The 14,137-nt window shown below is 40.8% G+C and overlaps 1 protein-coding gene across 1 annotated transcript in view; it reads right to left on the bottom strand.

The window, feature by feature from the left end:
- The window catches only part of stk32c (serine/threonine kinase 32C), a 92,126-nt gene that overhangs the window by 20,382 nt on the left and 57,607 nt on the right, over nt 1-14,137 (bottom strand). The window contains exon 4 of the mRNA XM_042502350.2: nt 4,312-4,485. Coding sequence (XP_042358284.2) covers nt 4,312-4,485 — 174 coding nt within the window. The remainder of the gene's footprint in view (nt 1-4,311; nt 4,486-14,137) is intronic.

Genomic DNA, 14,137 nt, shown 5'->3' with positions numbered 1-14,137 from the left:
GCTGCTCTGAAGTCTGACGTCTTTGCCAGCTAGATGAGGAAAAAAAGACACTGATTACCTATCATGTGGTGAAACGTGAGAGAGTGACTGACTCTTTGTAATTAGCATCACACACGCTTGTGATGTTAGCCTACATACTGCAGATGGAACTCATGACAATTATGACATGCTGTGCAGTAATACATGCAGGTGCACACAGTCAGCTTATTATAAATATGTGGGTATACAAGTACATTTGTAGAATGAAATGCACACATGGAAACCTATGTTTAACACAGTACATACTGTTTGTGATGGCTAATGTGTATATGCACTGATGCTTGAATCTTGCTTTTAATTAGATAAATCATTTTAGTTCATTTTTAAACACACTTATTTGCTTCCTTGTCAGGTGAGGACATTGATACAACCATCAGCTTATTGCTGCAGTGAGGTTGCCAGGCAACCAGTGGAGATTGCAGAAAGTTACTGCTCATAGCCAAGAAATAGGCTTTGTGCGAAATACTGACTTGCTATACAATAGTATGAGAGACTGAGTGAACTGAATACTATTTCCAGCAAAAAATGACTGTATGCAAACACAGGGCACTACATTAGCGTAAATATCCCACGATGCAATGCGATTAGACGTTCATAACAGACAGTGACCAAGACAGCTCTATAACATAAATAACGCTTAAAAAAGTGTGAGTTTGTTTGAAGTGTAGGATTTTACTTTGTTGAGCTACACATAATCCCTTTTTAAAATCATTTTAAAATGACCAGTAAAGTTTGGATTTGCACTAGTTACCATAGCTATGCATCTCTAATTGGCAAGTATGCTTTTAGGAAGTGACTTGGTAGTTAAAATTTACTAAGCCTGAAAACATATTCATACTACTTTTTCTACACAAAAGTATGTTAAATCATAATAAACCCATCAGGCATGTGGTGCACAGTCCGTGATATTGGACAAAGTGATAATTCAGCAATAAGTTCAAGTTGTTGTTCCCGTGACATTCTGTTACATTGGTGCCATTTGCATGTTCTTCAAAATTAAACTTCATGTACCTAATTACACATTTTACTGTTCAAAATGTGCAATAGTTGATATTAGCCCTTTTGTTTATTTTTTTAATAGTTTTCTCTATGGTGGATGGTTCCTTAGTTTAACAGACGTTAAAGTAACAGAACTTTGGGGCGTTTTTAGCATAGGTTTAGCAAATGTATGATATGTAGCCTCATGATGTCAATGCTAACAACATGAGAACATTTTGCCTTTTCAAGTGGTTTACAAAAACTATATTTGAAAAAAATCAAAGAAATAATTTAGATACCTGTGGGTGATTGTGTGTTGAAACTGAGTTAAGTGAAGGGAATTTACATTTGGTATTTCCATGGCTTTTAGCAGACTCAAATTATATGAATTGTGCAATGTCTCAAATTCTTGAAGGGGGGCAATATTTAAGGGTAACAGGAGTGAGTTAAAAACCTGGTGACATATATAAAAATTGTGTATTTTAAGTAATTATTATGAAATTCCATTGAGAGACTCTTATGATTATATTTGCTAGTAAAGTGTAGTATTACAGTTGGGACAGGCTAAAATCCCTGTTTTGAGCATTGTAGATAGTTTTAATGAAGGCTTTACATGATGTATCACCAAACTGCAATTAGAACAAAGTGAGGCACACCTTACTTGATAATATAATGTATTATACAGAAAGTATTCATGCACATTTATGTGTGTAATGTCCTGAAGATGGAAATTGCACCAAGTCCAATTATTATCCAGATTTTAAAAAAGACATTAAAAAAGATATAACATGCTAATCAGTGAGCTTTAGAGGGGCTGTTGGATATATTTTTTACTTTTCCATAGAGCCAGGCCAGCTGTTTCCCTGTTTCCTGTAATTATGCTAAGCTTAGCTAATTGTCTAATTGACATAAGGGAGGTATTGATCTGAAGTGCATTTCCATAAATGTCAAACTTTTCTTTTTATTCTTTTATTTGTTTTTTTTCTGTAAAACTTCAAGAAGTTTTTATTGTTTCTGTGCTAAATGTGAGGGTAACCATAAACACAGATACAGTATGCTTCACTGGCCACAGACAGAAACACACACTCATTCCCACACAGACAGTACCCTGTTGTTTGTAGGGAGAAATGGAGCCCAAATGAGGTTTTGAACAAGGTTCAAACAGTTTTTCAGCCATCTGTGGCACTAAATCTGCAGTCTGCAGGGATCCGGCTCTTTCACTTACCGGACTGCACAGACGCGTACTGCTGTGCTCAGCATATTCAGACAAAAAGCTGTGGACAGTGAGTCCCACCCTGGTTTAAGATGATGGATGGCAACAATTACAAGAACAAACATTAGGGCTATCTTTATGTATTTGAAGAAACGGAAATAAAAAACGGGGATACCCAAACACCTAGATAAGGTAATACCTACAGCCCACACCAAGGCTCATGTGCTTGTGTGGCATATTTTTAACACTTTCTTTTATCTCTAATTTTATGTTCCATTATGTTACAATCACTCCTACTGTGAGAGCTGGTTTGGGGCTTCTAAATAGAAGCTAACAAACATAGTCTCTGTTATACTGTGATCATGAGAGCATGGATACAGCAGTAGGTTAAAAATGGTGCATAACAAAGAATGTAGAGGGCACACTCTCCACAATAAAAACATGACTAAACCTTTCCAATACCCTTTATAGGGAGCTATAGAGCACCATGCGCTCCTCTGGGAGAATAATGTATTGCCATCTGAGCGGACACGGTCCAAACTGGTGAGGTCAAAGTGAAAGTAGGCGAGATTAGTCAACAGGACATGATGAAGGAGGATGTAAATATATAAATCTATATATCTATAGTGAGACACTTGAGTCATGGTTACAGTCTAAAGAAGTGCATGTGGGGCTAGTTAAAAAGGCACTGTGACTTTGTGGTTGTGATGACTGCTTACACAAAAAATAAAAAAGAGCTTATTGCAGAGTTCCCTGTGGAACAGAGAGGAGATGATGCACAAGTCATGACGTAAAGAAAAGACACCTTGACTTTTACTTGAATTTATTTTGGTGTTGGAGTTATGGCCTGAGAAGTAAATTATTGCATTTATACATCACCGGCCCAAGAAGTGGAACACAATGAAGGGCACCTCTTAAATACCAAAAGTAACAAAAGCAATCTTGAGTTTTGCTTTTGTTGCAGGAAAAACTCCAGGCTTTGAACTGAAAGGTTTTGCATTTTTGAAGAAACAAAATATGACGTAACTGGCTGATACTGGTGCTTTTAATGAATACTAATAAACACTTAAATTAATGTATTTCGGAGTGTAATGTGTCTACCTCTCTGATCTGCTGTTTTGAAGATTGGATCTAAATCTAGAAAAGGATGTCTGATCCCAGATTGGGCGGGTATTTGATGTGTAAGTCATTTTATTCAGTGTCAAACTTGTTATGTAAATTAAAGCTGCATTAATAGTTCTTAATTATTTTTTATTTAAAAATGGATACAGTGTCAAACTACCAGTCCCTCCAGGATTTTATCATAGAGTGTATAAATAATCGACAAAGCTACCGTGACATCTTATGTTGTTTCGTCCTGTCTCTGCCTGGTTACCTCTAGCTAACACAGTAGTGGCAGCTAACATCCAACACTGAGCCTTTAAATGATCCCTACAATCTCAAATACACACCAAAATGGCTTGACTCTTTTACTTTATCTGTTAATAACCGTCGGGTAATGTTAGCTATGTGATGGATGTTCCAACTCCCGCAGCACATTTCATTCCCATAAACAGAGAGAGAGAACAAGGTGGAAGGAGGTGCTGAGCGCATCAATACGCTGCACACAGCGCCACCATCAAATGAGATTTTACCCATTTGTGGTGAAGTCATTGGACAAAATTGCAAGGTTCTGCAGAATTCACAAGGATTGGCTGAATTTGTGTTAATTGTTGTGATTACAACATTCACCTAACAATCTGGAGGGAAAAAATTACTGTATATATTGTGTAAACATTTACTCAGAGAATGATCACCTTACTCAGCTTTCTGTTGTGTATTAGTAAATTTCAATTTATTTGTTTTGGATGCAACGTTGCTGTTTTGGTTTAGTCTCGTGGCTTTCATCATTTTCCAGAAGCAGCAGGCTGCTGTTAAACTGTTTCAAAAGGTGAAAATGACATTTTTTTCTCTAGGTTGGTTGACAGTGAAAGAAGGAAAGTCTCGGAAAAGATGTGTTTCTTTGTAAATATCCACAAAAGGCAAGGAAGCTGCTGGAGACCTTGAATGCAATTTAAAAAAAAAAAAAGCTGATTGTGTACCTATGGATGATGTGCTGGCTCTGCAGGTAGTCCAGCGCCAGTGTCATCTCACAGAGGTAGAGTTTGACAGCGTCCTCGCTGAACTGGACGCTCTGCTGCAGGTGGTAGCGCAGGTCTCCTCCTAGCAGGAGGTCCACAACCATGAACATGTCCTCCTCGTCCTGGAAGGAGTACCTGGGAGCAGCGGGGGGAGGACACAGTGCTCACTCACTGTCCGGTAGTGGAAAAATAACATGCTGTACGGACAAAGGCAAAGACTGAGCACACAAACACGTACACAGGGGCTTGTATACTCTTGCAAGCAGTACACAAAGTACAATAGGTGTGCAAAGGTTACACAGTAAACATCTGCAGACACACAGGCATGTTTAGAGAGACCCACACAAGGACAAACATGGTAGAAGATCACAAATATGTGCAAGGAAACATGCCCTATTCATGCATCTGTCTCTGTCTTAAACCTAAACAAATACTTTTGATTTATGTACAAAAACTGATTATCCTAATAACATGCCACTTATTTGAAAGAAATGTAAAAGAGAGGAAGTGGTTGTCGAGATTAAAGCTTGAAAACTGCCCATGTCTGCATGATGTGACTTAATTGAAGGCTGCTAGTGGTCTGCTAAACATTTTTGTCAATCAGGCTTACTAATCATGCACATCAAATTAAAACACAGCCTCTCAGTGATCTGGGTGGGGATTTGTAACACTCCGCTCCACAATTTTTACCCCAGACACTGAACAAAACATTAAGCCACATGGGTGAACAAACTGTTTCTGTAGAACCAAAATCTAATTTCTCATCTCAGAAAAAGCAGAATAATATCTTAATAGGCCCCCCATGTCAATTTGCAGTGGAGGGAAAACAAACTGAGCTTGGTGGTTTCTTCTATCAAACTCGGTTTAATGTGCTTGCCACTGAGCCAATTCTTTATTTTCCCATTAAAGCTCTGATACTGTGCCGATATTACTTCTTTTTATAGCTGCAGGTTCCCTCTGTATCTTTAGGCTTGGCCTTGGACACTCAGGGGGACTTTCTGATTGGTCCTGTTCAGGTGCAATTTCTAGCCTCTCTATAAGTGAGAAATAGGTCCATTGTTTGCAGCATAGGGAAAACCATTCCATCTCGTCCACAGATTGGTGGTAGAAGAAGAAAAAACCCATATGGGGTACTGTTGGGTCTTTCTATTAACCTAAAGTGTCACGTAGATTAATTGATTCTTTGACCAACAACCAGCAACTTTCTTTTTGAGTCTGCCCAATACACAATGCACTCACGGGATGTTGTATTTCAATGTTCTTACACCAATTTTCCTTATTAAACAGAGAACGACACCTTTGACTTCATGTTTCTCTCTTTTACCGAAACTAATGCTTCCACATTACAGAACATGTTGTCACTTATATTTGCAGGATCATGTTGCTAACAATGCAGTTACCTGCACAGTTTCATAAATGAGCAGAGTATGTGCTTTTAATTGTGGAAATATACTAGTTATAACAGTGGGCAGCTCCGCAGCAGCGCTGCAACAACAAATGAAGCCAACGTGAACACACACTGTTCACACATGCAGTGTGGCTCGGGCGTGACCTCCAGGGCACATGATGCACATTGCATGCAAAATATCCTCAATACAGCATCTCCAGTATGAAGTAAACAGAAAGATGAGGGTCCCTATTTTTGACAGTGTTTCAAGTCACACTGTTGGGATTTCTAAATACCGTGGTATACCATAATACTGCCCATGTCTAATGCACACTCTACTGACTCAGTGAACACAAAAACAATACATAGCTTTGGTCTTACCATCAAAAAAAGTTTTTTAAACAAGACTCCCACATTTCTTTTTTCTCATTACACACCCTGCCCCCACTGTGCCAAGACAGTCCTGTAGCACGCACTCAATAGGAAATGACAGTAGAGCCACCTACATCAGACACAGCAAACCAACCTGCCCCGACCCTTCAAAGATCATCCTCACTGTTAAAACACAGAGCCGCCTCGGCAGATGGCTGGCCCCAGGATGTTGTTGCCGTTGGCAGGGATTCCTCACTGTCACCTTTTTATCACCTCATTGTCACAGTCTGATTCCCAGTATCCAGTTGACGGATGAGCTTCCTCTGAGGCACCACTCGCTATCTCAGAGCTCCACAAAACAGTCTTCCCAATCCACTGGCGAAATATCTGGGGCTCCTAAGAGAAAGATTGCAGCGGCTCGCTCTGGTTGTCACTCCCCTTCCCCGCTTTCGCTGAGGTGACAAGGAGATGTCAGATATGGACCGACAACTGGAGCATATGAAAGCCTCAGTGCTGACAAGCCTTGTCACCTTTAAGACTCGCCGAGGATGGGACAGGGGAGAAACGCAAACTATTTTATACCCCATTTTTTGGCAGCACTTCACTCCAAAAATACACAAAGTAGAGTCCACCAATTTGACAATCCTTAAATCAAGCAAAGGACTCTTGTGCTGTCTGGGCGTAGGCGGGAATACTGGTTATACAATAAAGGAAGGGACAAGCATAGTATTAGTTGAAGAGCACTTGTTTTGAAATATTATTTTAAGAAATCCCTCCATCCATTTTCTGCACCTAATCTGACAAGTTGATCTCAGTTAAAAAAAATCTAGAAAAAGACTGCTTTGAAAAACATAAGTAAATACAGCTATTAGTCTTAATCTATGTTTATTTTTCACATAACAGTTTCATTAAATCAATTAATTTGATTTAATCAAGTCTTAGCACCTTAAGTAAATCAAGTTAACTATGTAAACTCATATTTGTATTTTCTCGAACATGTTATCAAAACAGAATCTGCAGATCTCCTAACTTCATCCCCTCTTCAAATCCTCTTTGTCATGATCTAGTTAAGTCAGACTAACTTGGTTTACTGCCAACACTTATAAAAGAACAAGGTAATTACACTTGGCATTTTTATGTTGGAACAACTTCAGAAAATTAAGTAAATACAGCTTAATTTAAAGTATACTTAACAATTAGATATAGAAAAGATAAAATAAGATTACTAGCTATATTTACTTTCCTTTTTTAAGGCAAATGGTTTCCAAGATTATTTTAAGTATGATCAACTTGTCAGATTTCACAGTGATGGCACTTATACAGCCCATGGTCACGATTGGCAGCAAGTTAAAGGGGGCCGCATGCTGTAGACAATATTTGTGAGTTTCTGAAAGCCAAAATTTGACAAGCACGCCCACAATACTTAAGTGATTGCCCAGATGTGTAGAAGTGAGAAGTAAACAGGGTTTGAACATTTCTCTCAAGCTCCTTTTTCCTTCTTCACCCAACAACTTGCTTTTCATGTGCTCAACCAAATGCAAGATCATGAAGAGCCGTTATACCGACTTGTGGGGGTCATTCTGTCTAAACCCTCTCCAAGACCACAAGATTTTTCGCCAATCGTTCAGAACAGGTATTATCTCTTTGCTTTTTGACATTGACAACATGTTGTATTGACTACTTTGTTTCTGGCATACTCTAGTTTTGAGCAAAAATAGTCCAGGCATCTTGCTAATTTGCCATTTCCTCCAGCATATTCCTGGGGGATCCCAAGCTTTTCCTAAGCCAGATAAGATATACAATCTGTCCAGCATGCTCAGGGTCTACTCTTGGGTCTCCTACGAGGTGGACATGACTGGAATACCTTTACAAGGAAGAATTCTAATCAGATGCCAGAACCACCTCAACTGGCTCCTTTTAATATGGAGGAACAGCTCTGGTTTCTGAAAAATCATTTCTAATGCTGGTTTTCAAGGACATGTCTACTTCAAAGAGGTATTATAAATTGGGGATTACTTAGAGGAAGAGACATAAAATGTGACAGGTTGTGACCTACAACATTCAAGCTGATGATTTTGTCAGCATTTGGCAGAGACAATGAGATCAGATACATAGAACAGATATTTGCATTTCCAGCAATCATCTGCACCAGATCACACTGTGGCTTCGCATGTTGTACTGATGTTTTCCAGGTGCAAAACAGGGTTGTAGTCAAGAACAAGTCAGCTGAGTCCGAGTCAAGACCAGGTCCAGTCGAGTCTGAGCCAAGACCAAGTCCAAAGGCAGTCAAGACCATGTCAAGACCAAGTCCAGAGCAAATCAAATTTCATTTAAGAAATCATATGTGATTATATTGGAATTCACACACATTTTGACATGTACTGTTAACTGAAGTTACTAGCTAGTCACTTACTGTAAGTACTGTTACTTTTAGTGGACTGTGTTGGTAAAAGCTGAGTTCAGTGTCAGTGTTGCCTGCAAAATTTCCCTAATGCCAGAGAGGAAGAGGTAGAGGGAGGGTATTTCTTTTCACACATCATGTTGGTAAAATCAGACGACATACTGTACACTGGTCCAAAATCAGCAGCCAGGGACAACTTTAGGTTTCAATAGCCGAGCCCGAGACCAAGACAATGTCAGATGTAGAACATTTGAGAGAAAGGATCATCAAGTTAACCAAGTAAAAGGTAAAATACATCATTCTATCCGCTTTCTTGTTAGATTTGCTCTATCTTATGATGCAAAATGCAGCTTTGAGAACAGTAGAGGTAAGTCCAATATTCACTCTCCTGTCAGTTCTATGTTTGTTTACGCCAGCTTTTAAAGAAATCAAATCTCTGTCTCTTTAGCTGATAAATGCTCTACTACATTCAGCAGCTAGTCACCAACTTTCTTTATCTGCTGTTTGGTGCTGGGTAGGTAGTTTCCTGTGGGTTTATGAGATCTTTCTTTGTCAATATGTCACTGACAAAAGCAGCAAGGCTGAACCAAATGGTAAAGCTGTGGGCTGTAAAGCCAAAACAATGAGCTGATTTTACACTCCGATGAGCTGAGGGGAACTGCAGAGTTGAGTTTGGTTTTTTTTCACATTACACAAAGTCTCATAATCTATTGTCACTATAAAACATTCACTATTGCAGCTTCAACTATTTTATACCTATGGTATGGAGCTTCACACACTGGGACAATTTAATGGGTCAAAGAAATGTTTTACCACTAATCTCATTTAATGTGCCCTCTGCTGCTCCTCACACTGAAAAATGAGCACAATTTATTGAGTGGTGCTTTACAATGAGTACACAGGAGTTGCGGGTCAAACCTTTGAGTGTGAGTGAATGCCTGGCAGTAATCTAGCGTCTAGGGAGAGCAGTTATTGTCCAAAACCAGGAGGAGGCCATGTGGAAAGGCCAGGACAGGACTGGGCTGCAACAGTCACAGCGACTAAGAGAGGAAGGTTAGCCGGCTGGAAGGAGTACAAGGAACAGGCTGAAATAATCAGGCCACAATGACAAATGAGCCCAGGGAGGCAGGGAGGAGAGAGGGAAAAAGAGGGAAGCGGAAGAGGAGAACAGTTTTGATGAAAAAGCGACAGAGAACCAAGAGCTTGTGATTCTGTTGGCTCAGGTTGGTCTGCAAAGTTTCACTGGCCTACATAAAGTTGATGATAGAGATGGGCTGGCTGGAACTGGCTGCATGACTCAATCACAAGACAGTCGCACGCTCCTCTGAGGACGCCGGTAACAATGAGCTGCCTCTCCTCTTCAACCAGTCGCCTTAAGACACGACACCTCCACTGGCCTGCTTTCCCAAGGTGCACTTTCAAAGTCATGCCCTACAAAAAAAGTTCTTTAAAAGTAGTGTGAGGGGCAATTTCGGTAAAAGTCCTAAATCCTTCAAGAATGAAAATCCAGGGCAAAATAATCCATGGATGCACAATGCTATATTAGAGAAACAGACTCCTGTGCTTTTTGAAATGATGCCATGTTTTATGAGGATGATTTAAGGCTAAGCCCCCTCACAGGGCCTGTTGTATGTGCTGACCGGGGGTGTAGAGGCTAATTTGTTCCACAGTCTCCTAAGGCCTTGTTCCATATAGGCCTGAAATCAATATTCCTAATGGAGGCTGAACAGGACACAGCACATCCATCCTCACCACTCCTCTGGCTCGCTTTCTGACTCTGATGAAGCGATGGACAGTAAAAAAGGAAAGCGCCATATACCACTCCTTTGGATGACTCACCACTGTTTTGGTTTTGAAAATCCTTTAAGACAATCCCAGGGACAGCGTTTAAAGCTCTAACTCTTTGACGACAGCGGCTGCAACAAACCCTAGCTACCCTCGCCGCTCTGCGACTTTTCAGCACAGTGGCAGCGTCCATTTGGTCATGATTCACTGCTGCGTCTCTGGGCCCTCGGGGAGGACGGGTGATGCTGTTTGAGAGTGATCTGTTGTGATGTAACGCTTAAGGCGAAACCTTGCTTTTATAATGATGTACTATACTCCGTAGACCGGGGGATCAAATTCACCGCTACGCTCCGATGCTAGTTATTCTCTGCTCCTGGGTGGGGAGAGGTGACCCCTGCACTTGGAGGCTTCTAAACACATGCGAGGGAAAGCAAAAGTCAGCGTCTTCTCATGTGTCACAAATCCTTGCGAGGATTTGTGTGGATTTGGTGCACACAGTAGATGATAGTTAATTTTTCCTCCTCCGAGGTAATCCATTCAGCGTACCCTCGACTCCTACACATCATATCTATGCAGCGAGGGAATGGTCGCAGCAATTATTGTGGGCTGCAAACTTGACATCCGCCCAGCTTAAGGCTGCCTTTCTCCAGCTGATGGAATTCAGTGTGGGCTCTCACAAGGTTGCCTCCTAATGAATTTTCTCTGAAGCTACGGACAGAGCTGTTCAAAAGCGCAGAGGAATCCAGGATGTCTCAATGAAAGCGAAACCCCGCTTCAAGACAGAAAGTGTGTCTTTGTGTAAAGGTAAGAGCTGCAGGAAAACCTCACAAATCCTCTTAGTCTGCACATCTTTTTTGACGAAACAAATCAATGCCAAATACTTTCTTAGTGCTGTCTTGTGCACCCCTCCTCTCTACTTGATGCCCCCCACCCCCACACACCTTTCTGTGATTACAAGAATCATTACTTCCTCTGACAGCTGTTTGGTGTGTTCTCCTGCATTCTCTCTGCCTCTGCTGCCTGTCTGTTTGGCTCCCTCCTGGCACAGTATCAATAAAAAAAAACAAAAGAACAAAAAACAAAAAACACTCCAATGAAGCTTTATCAAAGCTGGCGTTTCTCATGACTTGCATCTTTTTATTCATTTGTTTGCTTTTGAGAATAGGCAATTCCCAAAAACCCCAGCTGGTCTATTGCACATCCATTAATAATGCACTGAGGTGCCCACTTGCCAGGCACCAAAAATTTGTAACGTTCTGTTTGACAAGCCTATGGATACTGGCAACTGTCTGATCTGCAGGGAATTGGTTAAACTGCATACCCACGCAGCGAACCAATTAGGATTCTAGTTGTTATACAGTACAGGAGACGATGGGAAGATGAAGCGACGTTCTCATCAGTCCTATCTCATTACATGCCCGGTTGAGACGCCGTCTCAAGCAAGAGCTAAATGAAGCAGACAGTGCAATACAGGTGCAACACATAATGCTGGCACAGATGCTCACAAGGTAAACTGGGGCAGAAATAACAAACTTACCATAGACTCAAGCTATAAATTGATGTCCTTTATTTCTCACTGTGTTCTCCTCTCCCCGGCTTAAGTTGGAAAAACACAACTTTTCTTCAATTATACATTTTTGTGCACAACACAGGAAGGCCTTAAGTCCCAGAAGATGATCTTTACAGCAGCTGTATGAATCCATTCACTTGATAAGAATGGAAACAATACAAACTGTATTTTCAGCCAGCTTCTGACTGTATGTTTTCACAACAAGGTGACCAAAAATGGTACAGTAGATAGACATTGTTGCACTCTCTGGAGGCTTTGCGTGGGACCAGTCTGATGATGTTATTACTAACATCAACACAGCTGCTCGAGTTCAGGGTCCGTGCATGCTACACCAATATAGTAACAGCTGCATCCAGAGACCATCACACAGCTGTTTCACCGTGCCATTCCTCTTGTCACACAATCTGATGGTGGTGACAACAGCCTGTTGAGGATGTGCCTTTGCTCTCTGCAGCCCTCACTATGATGCTTTATTTGTTATGCAGATTTGACAGCTTCCCTATGCTTTTCATGATGGCGAGCCAAATGCAAACAGACGAGTGCTGAGCAAGAAGAGGGAGGGGTGCACTAGTGTAAAGAAAAGCCATCTAAAGTGCCCTCTGAAGTGTTGGTTCATCTCAATTACCCACAGGTGTAAGGGGGTCAAAGCATCTTGTGTAATTATCGATTTGAAGTGATTGAGAAGCCAAGAGAAATGCCTAATAAGTCAGCAGAGGTCATGTAGTTTTATGGTGGTTTAATGCACACTTGAGATGGCTCATATACCCACCTGCAGAAAATAAAGCTTATAAAAAGAAATATATTGCAGGCAAAACTATTGTTTCCCAATGGTACAGTGTGCCTGGTGAGCATGTGTCTCTTGTACCATGCGTAGGGCTGACCCTTCAAAATCAGAGGCTCCCAGTTGACAGATTGCTTCAAATCAAGCAGTCGTTTTCTCTTTGCAGTGCACTTCTGGGGACATTTTGATCCCCAGATTTTTCTGCAGAGTGAGTGCTCTTGACGGTCAAGCTACTGTTTGCAACTGCGACATGCAGGCAGCGGCACAGAGGGGGAGAGAGACTGCGTTGTAAGGCGAACAACTGGTTCTGCAAGGCAGCGCTTACTGAGACGGCTGGGACAACATCAAACTTCTATCAATTAAATTCAGCTTCTCTGTGTTTGCTTATATTTTCTCATAGAAATCAGAGGAAAATTGTTTATACATACTCGGTCTCAGCCCCTTAAAGTCTTGGTCTTGTCTCAGTCTTGGCACACTGTTTTTTGTCAAGTCTTGGTCTTGGTTATATGGTCTTGACTACAGCACAAACTAAAACTAAACTAAATGAATTTACTAAAGATGCTAAAAGTTAAGACTAATAGTTATATTTACTTACCTTTTACAAGGCAATCAGTTTCCTAGATTTCTTTAAGTAAGATTAGCTTGTCAGATTTTACAGTGCAGCAACTACGTGTTCTCACTCCTTGGTTATTGTTAAGTGGGGACAGGAATCTCAAATCTATGGCACATACACCAAACTTCTCTGCAAGAACTGTAAGAATATCATTAGTGATACACATAATATCTTATTTAAATTCAGTGTGAACTGACTCCTAAGTGTTAATGACATTATGTATCCTCACAGCCTTAGTTACTCTGAATAATCAATATATTCTCATTATGTAAATGAGAATATATCGATTCGAGTAACTAAGACTGTTTACATAGCATATGACTGTTTTAACTTTGATAGATGGGAATCTGGCTGAGCTCATGAGATGGACCTCCGCGGAGCATCTCTGTGAGGCTGACTTACAAAGCACAGAGAGGAGGTGCGAAACTTCTCATTCACACGTAGCTGCAACGATACAGTTTTGCATCTTTGCCACTAATGGCCATTTAAAATAGTGCTGGATGAGAATATGAGAGAGAGAGAGAGAGAGAGAGAGAGAGAGCAGAGCAACACAGCACATGGAAAACTAGAACACAGAAGGCTTTGGCAGCTACACACTCCTGCAGGGAATTATACTATAAAAAATACACAGCCCTACTACTGTACGCTCATTAAAATGCCCTCAGTTTCTAGTGGAGTGGCTTCTCCAGCAGGCAAAAATATCCCATAGATTAAACTTCATACAATCATTCACAACTTGATGAGGGAGCGAGCTTGATTTTTGTCTTGGCTCATCTGCTCACTATCTGCACGTAATCAATCCATCATGCAATGCGTGAATAACAAAGTATTCTGCCGGCGATTGCTCAGAGAAGATAGGCACGTGCAAGATCATTCTA

This window comes from Plectropomus leopardus, chromosome 13, assembly GCF_026936395.1.
Source record: "Plectropomus leopardus strain MGB_pleo_1.0 chromosome 13, ASM2693639v1, whole genome shotgun sequence".
NCBI lineage: Eukaryota > Metazoa > Chordata > Actinopteri > Perciformes > Serranidae > Plectropomus > Plectropomus leopardus.
Note: the sequence above shows the minus strand (reverse complement) of the source record. Positions and strands in the feature narration are given on the sequence as shown.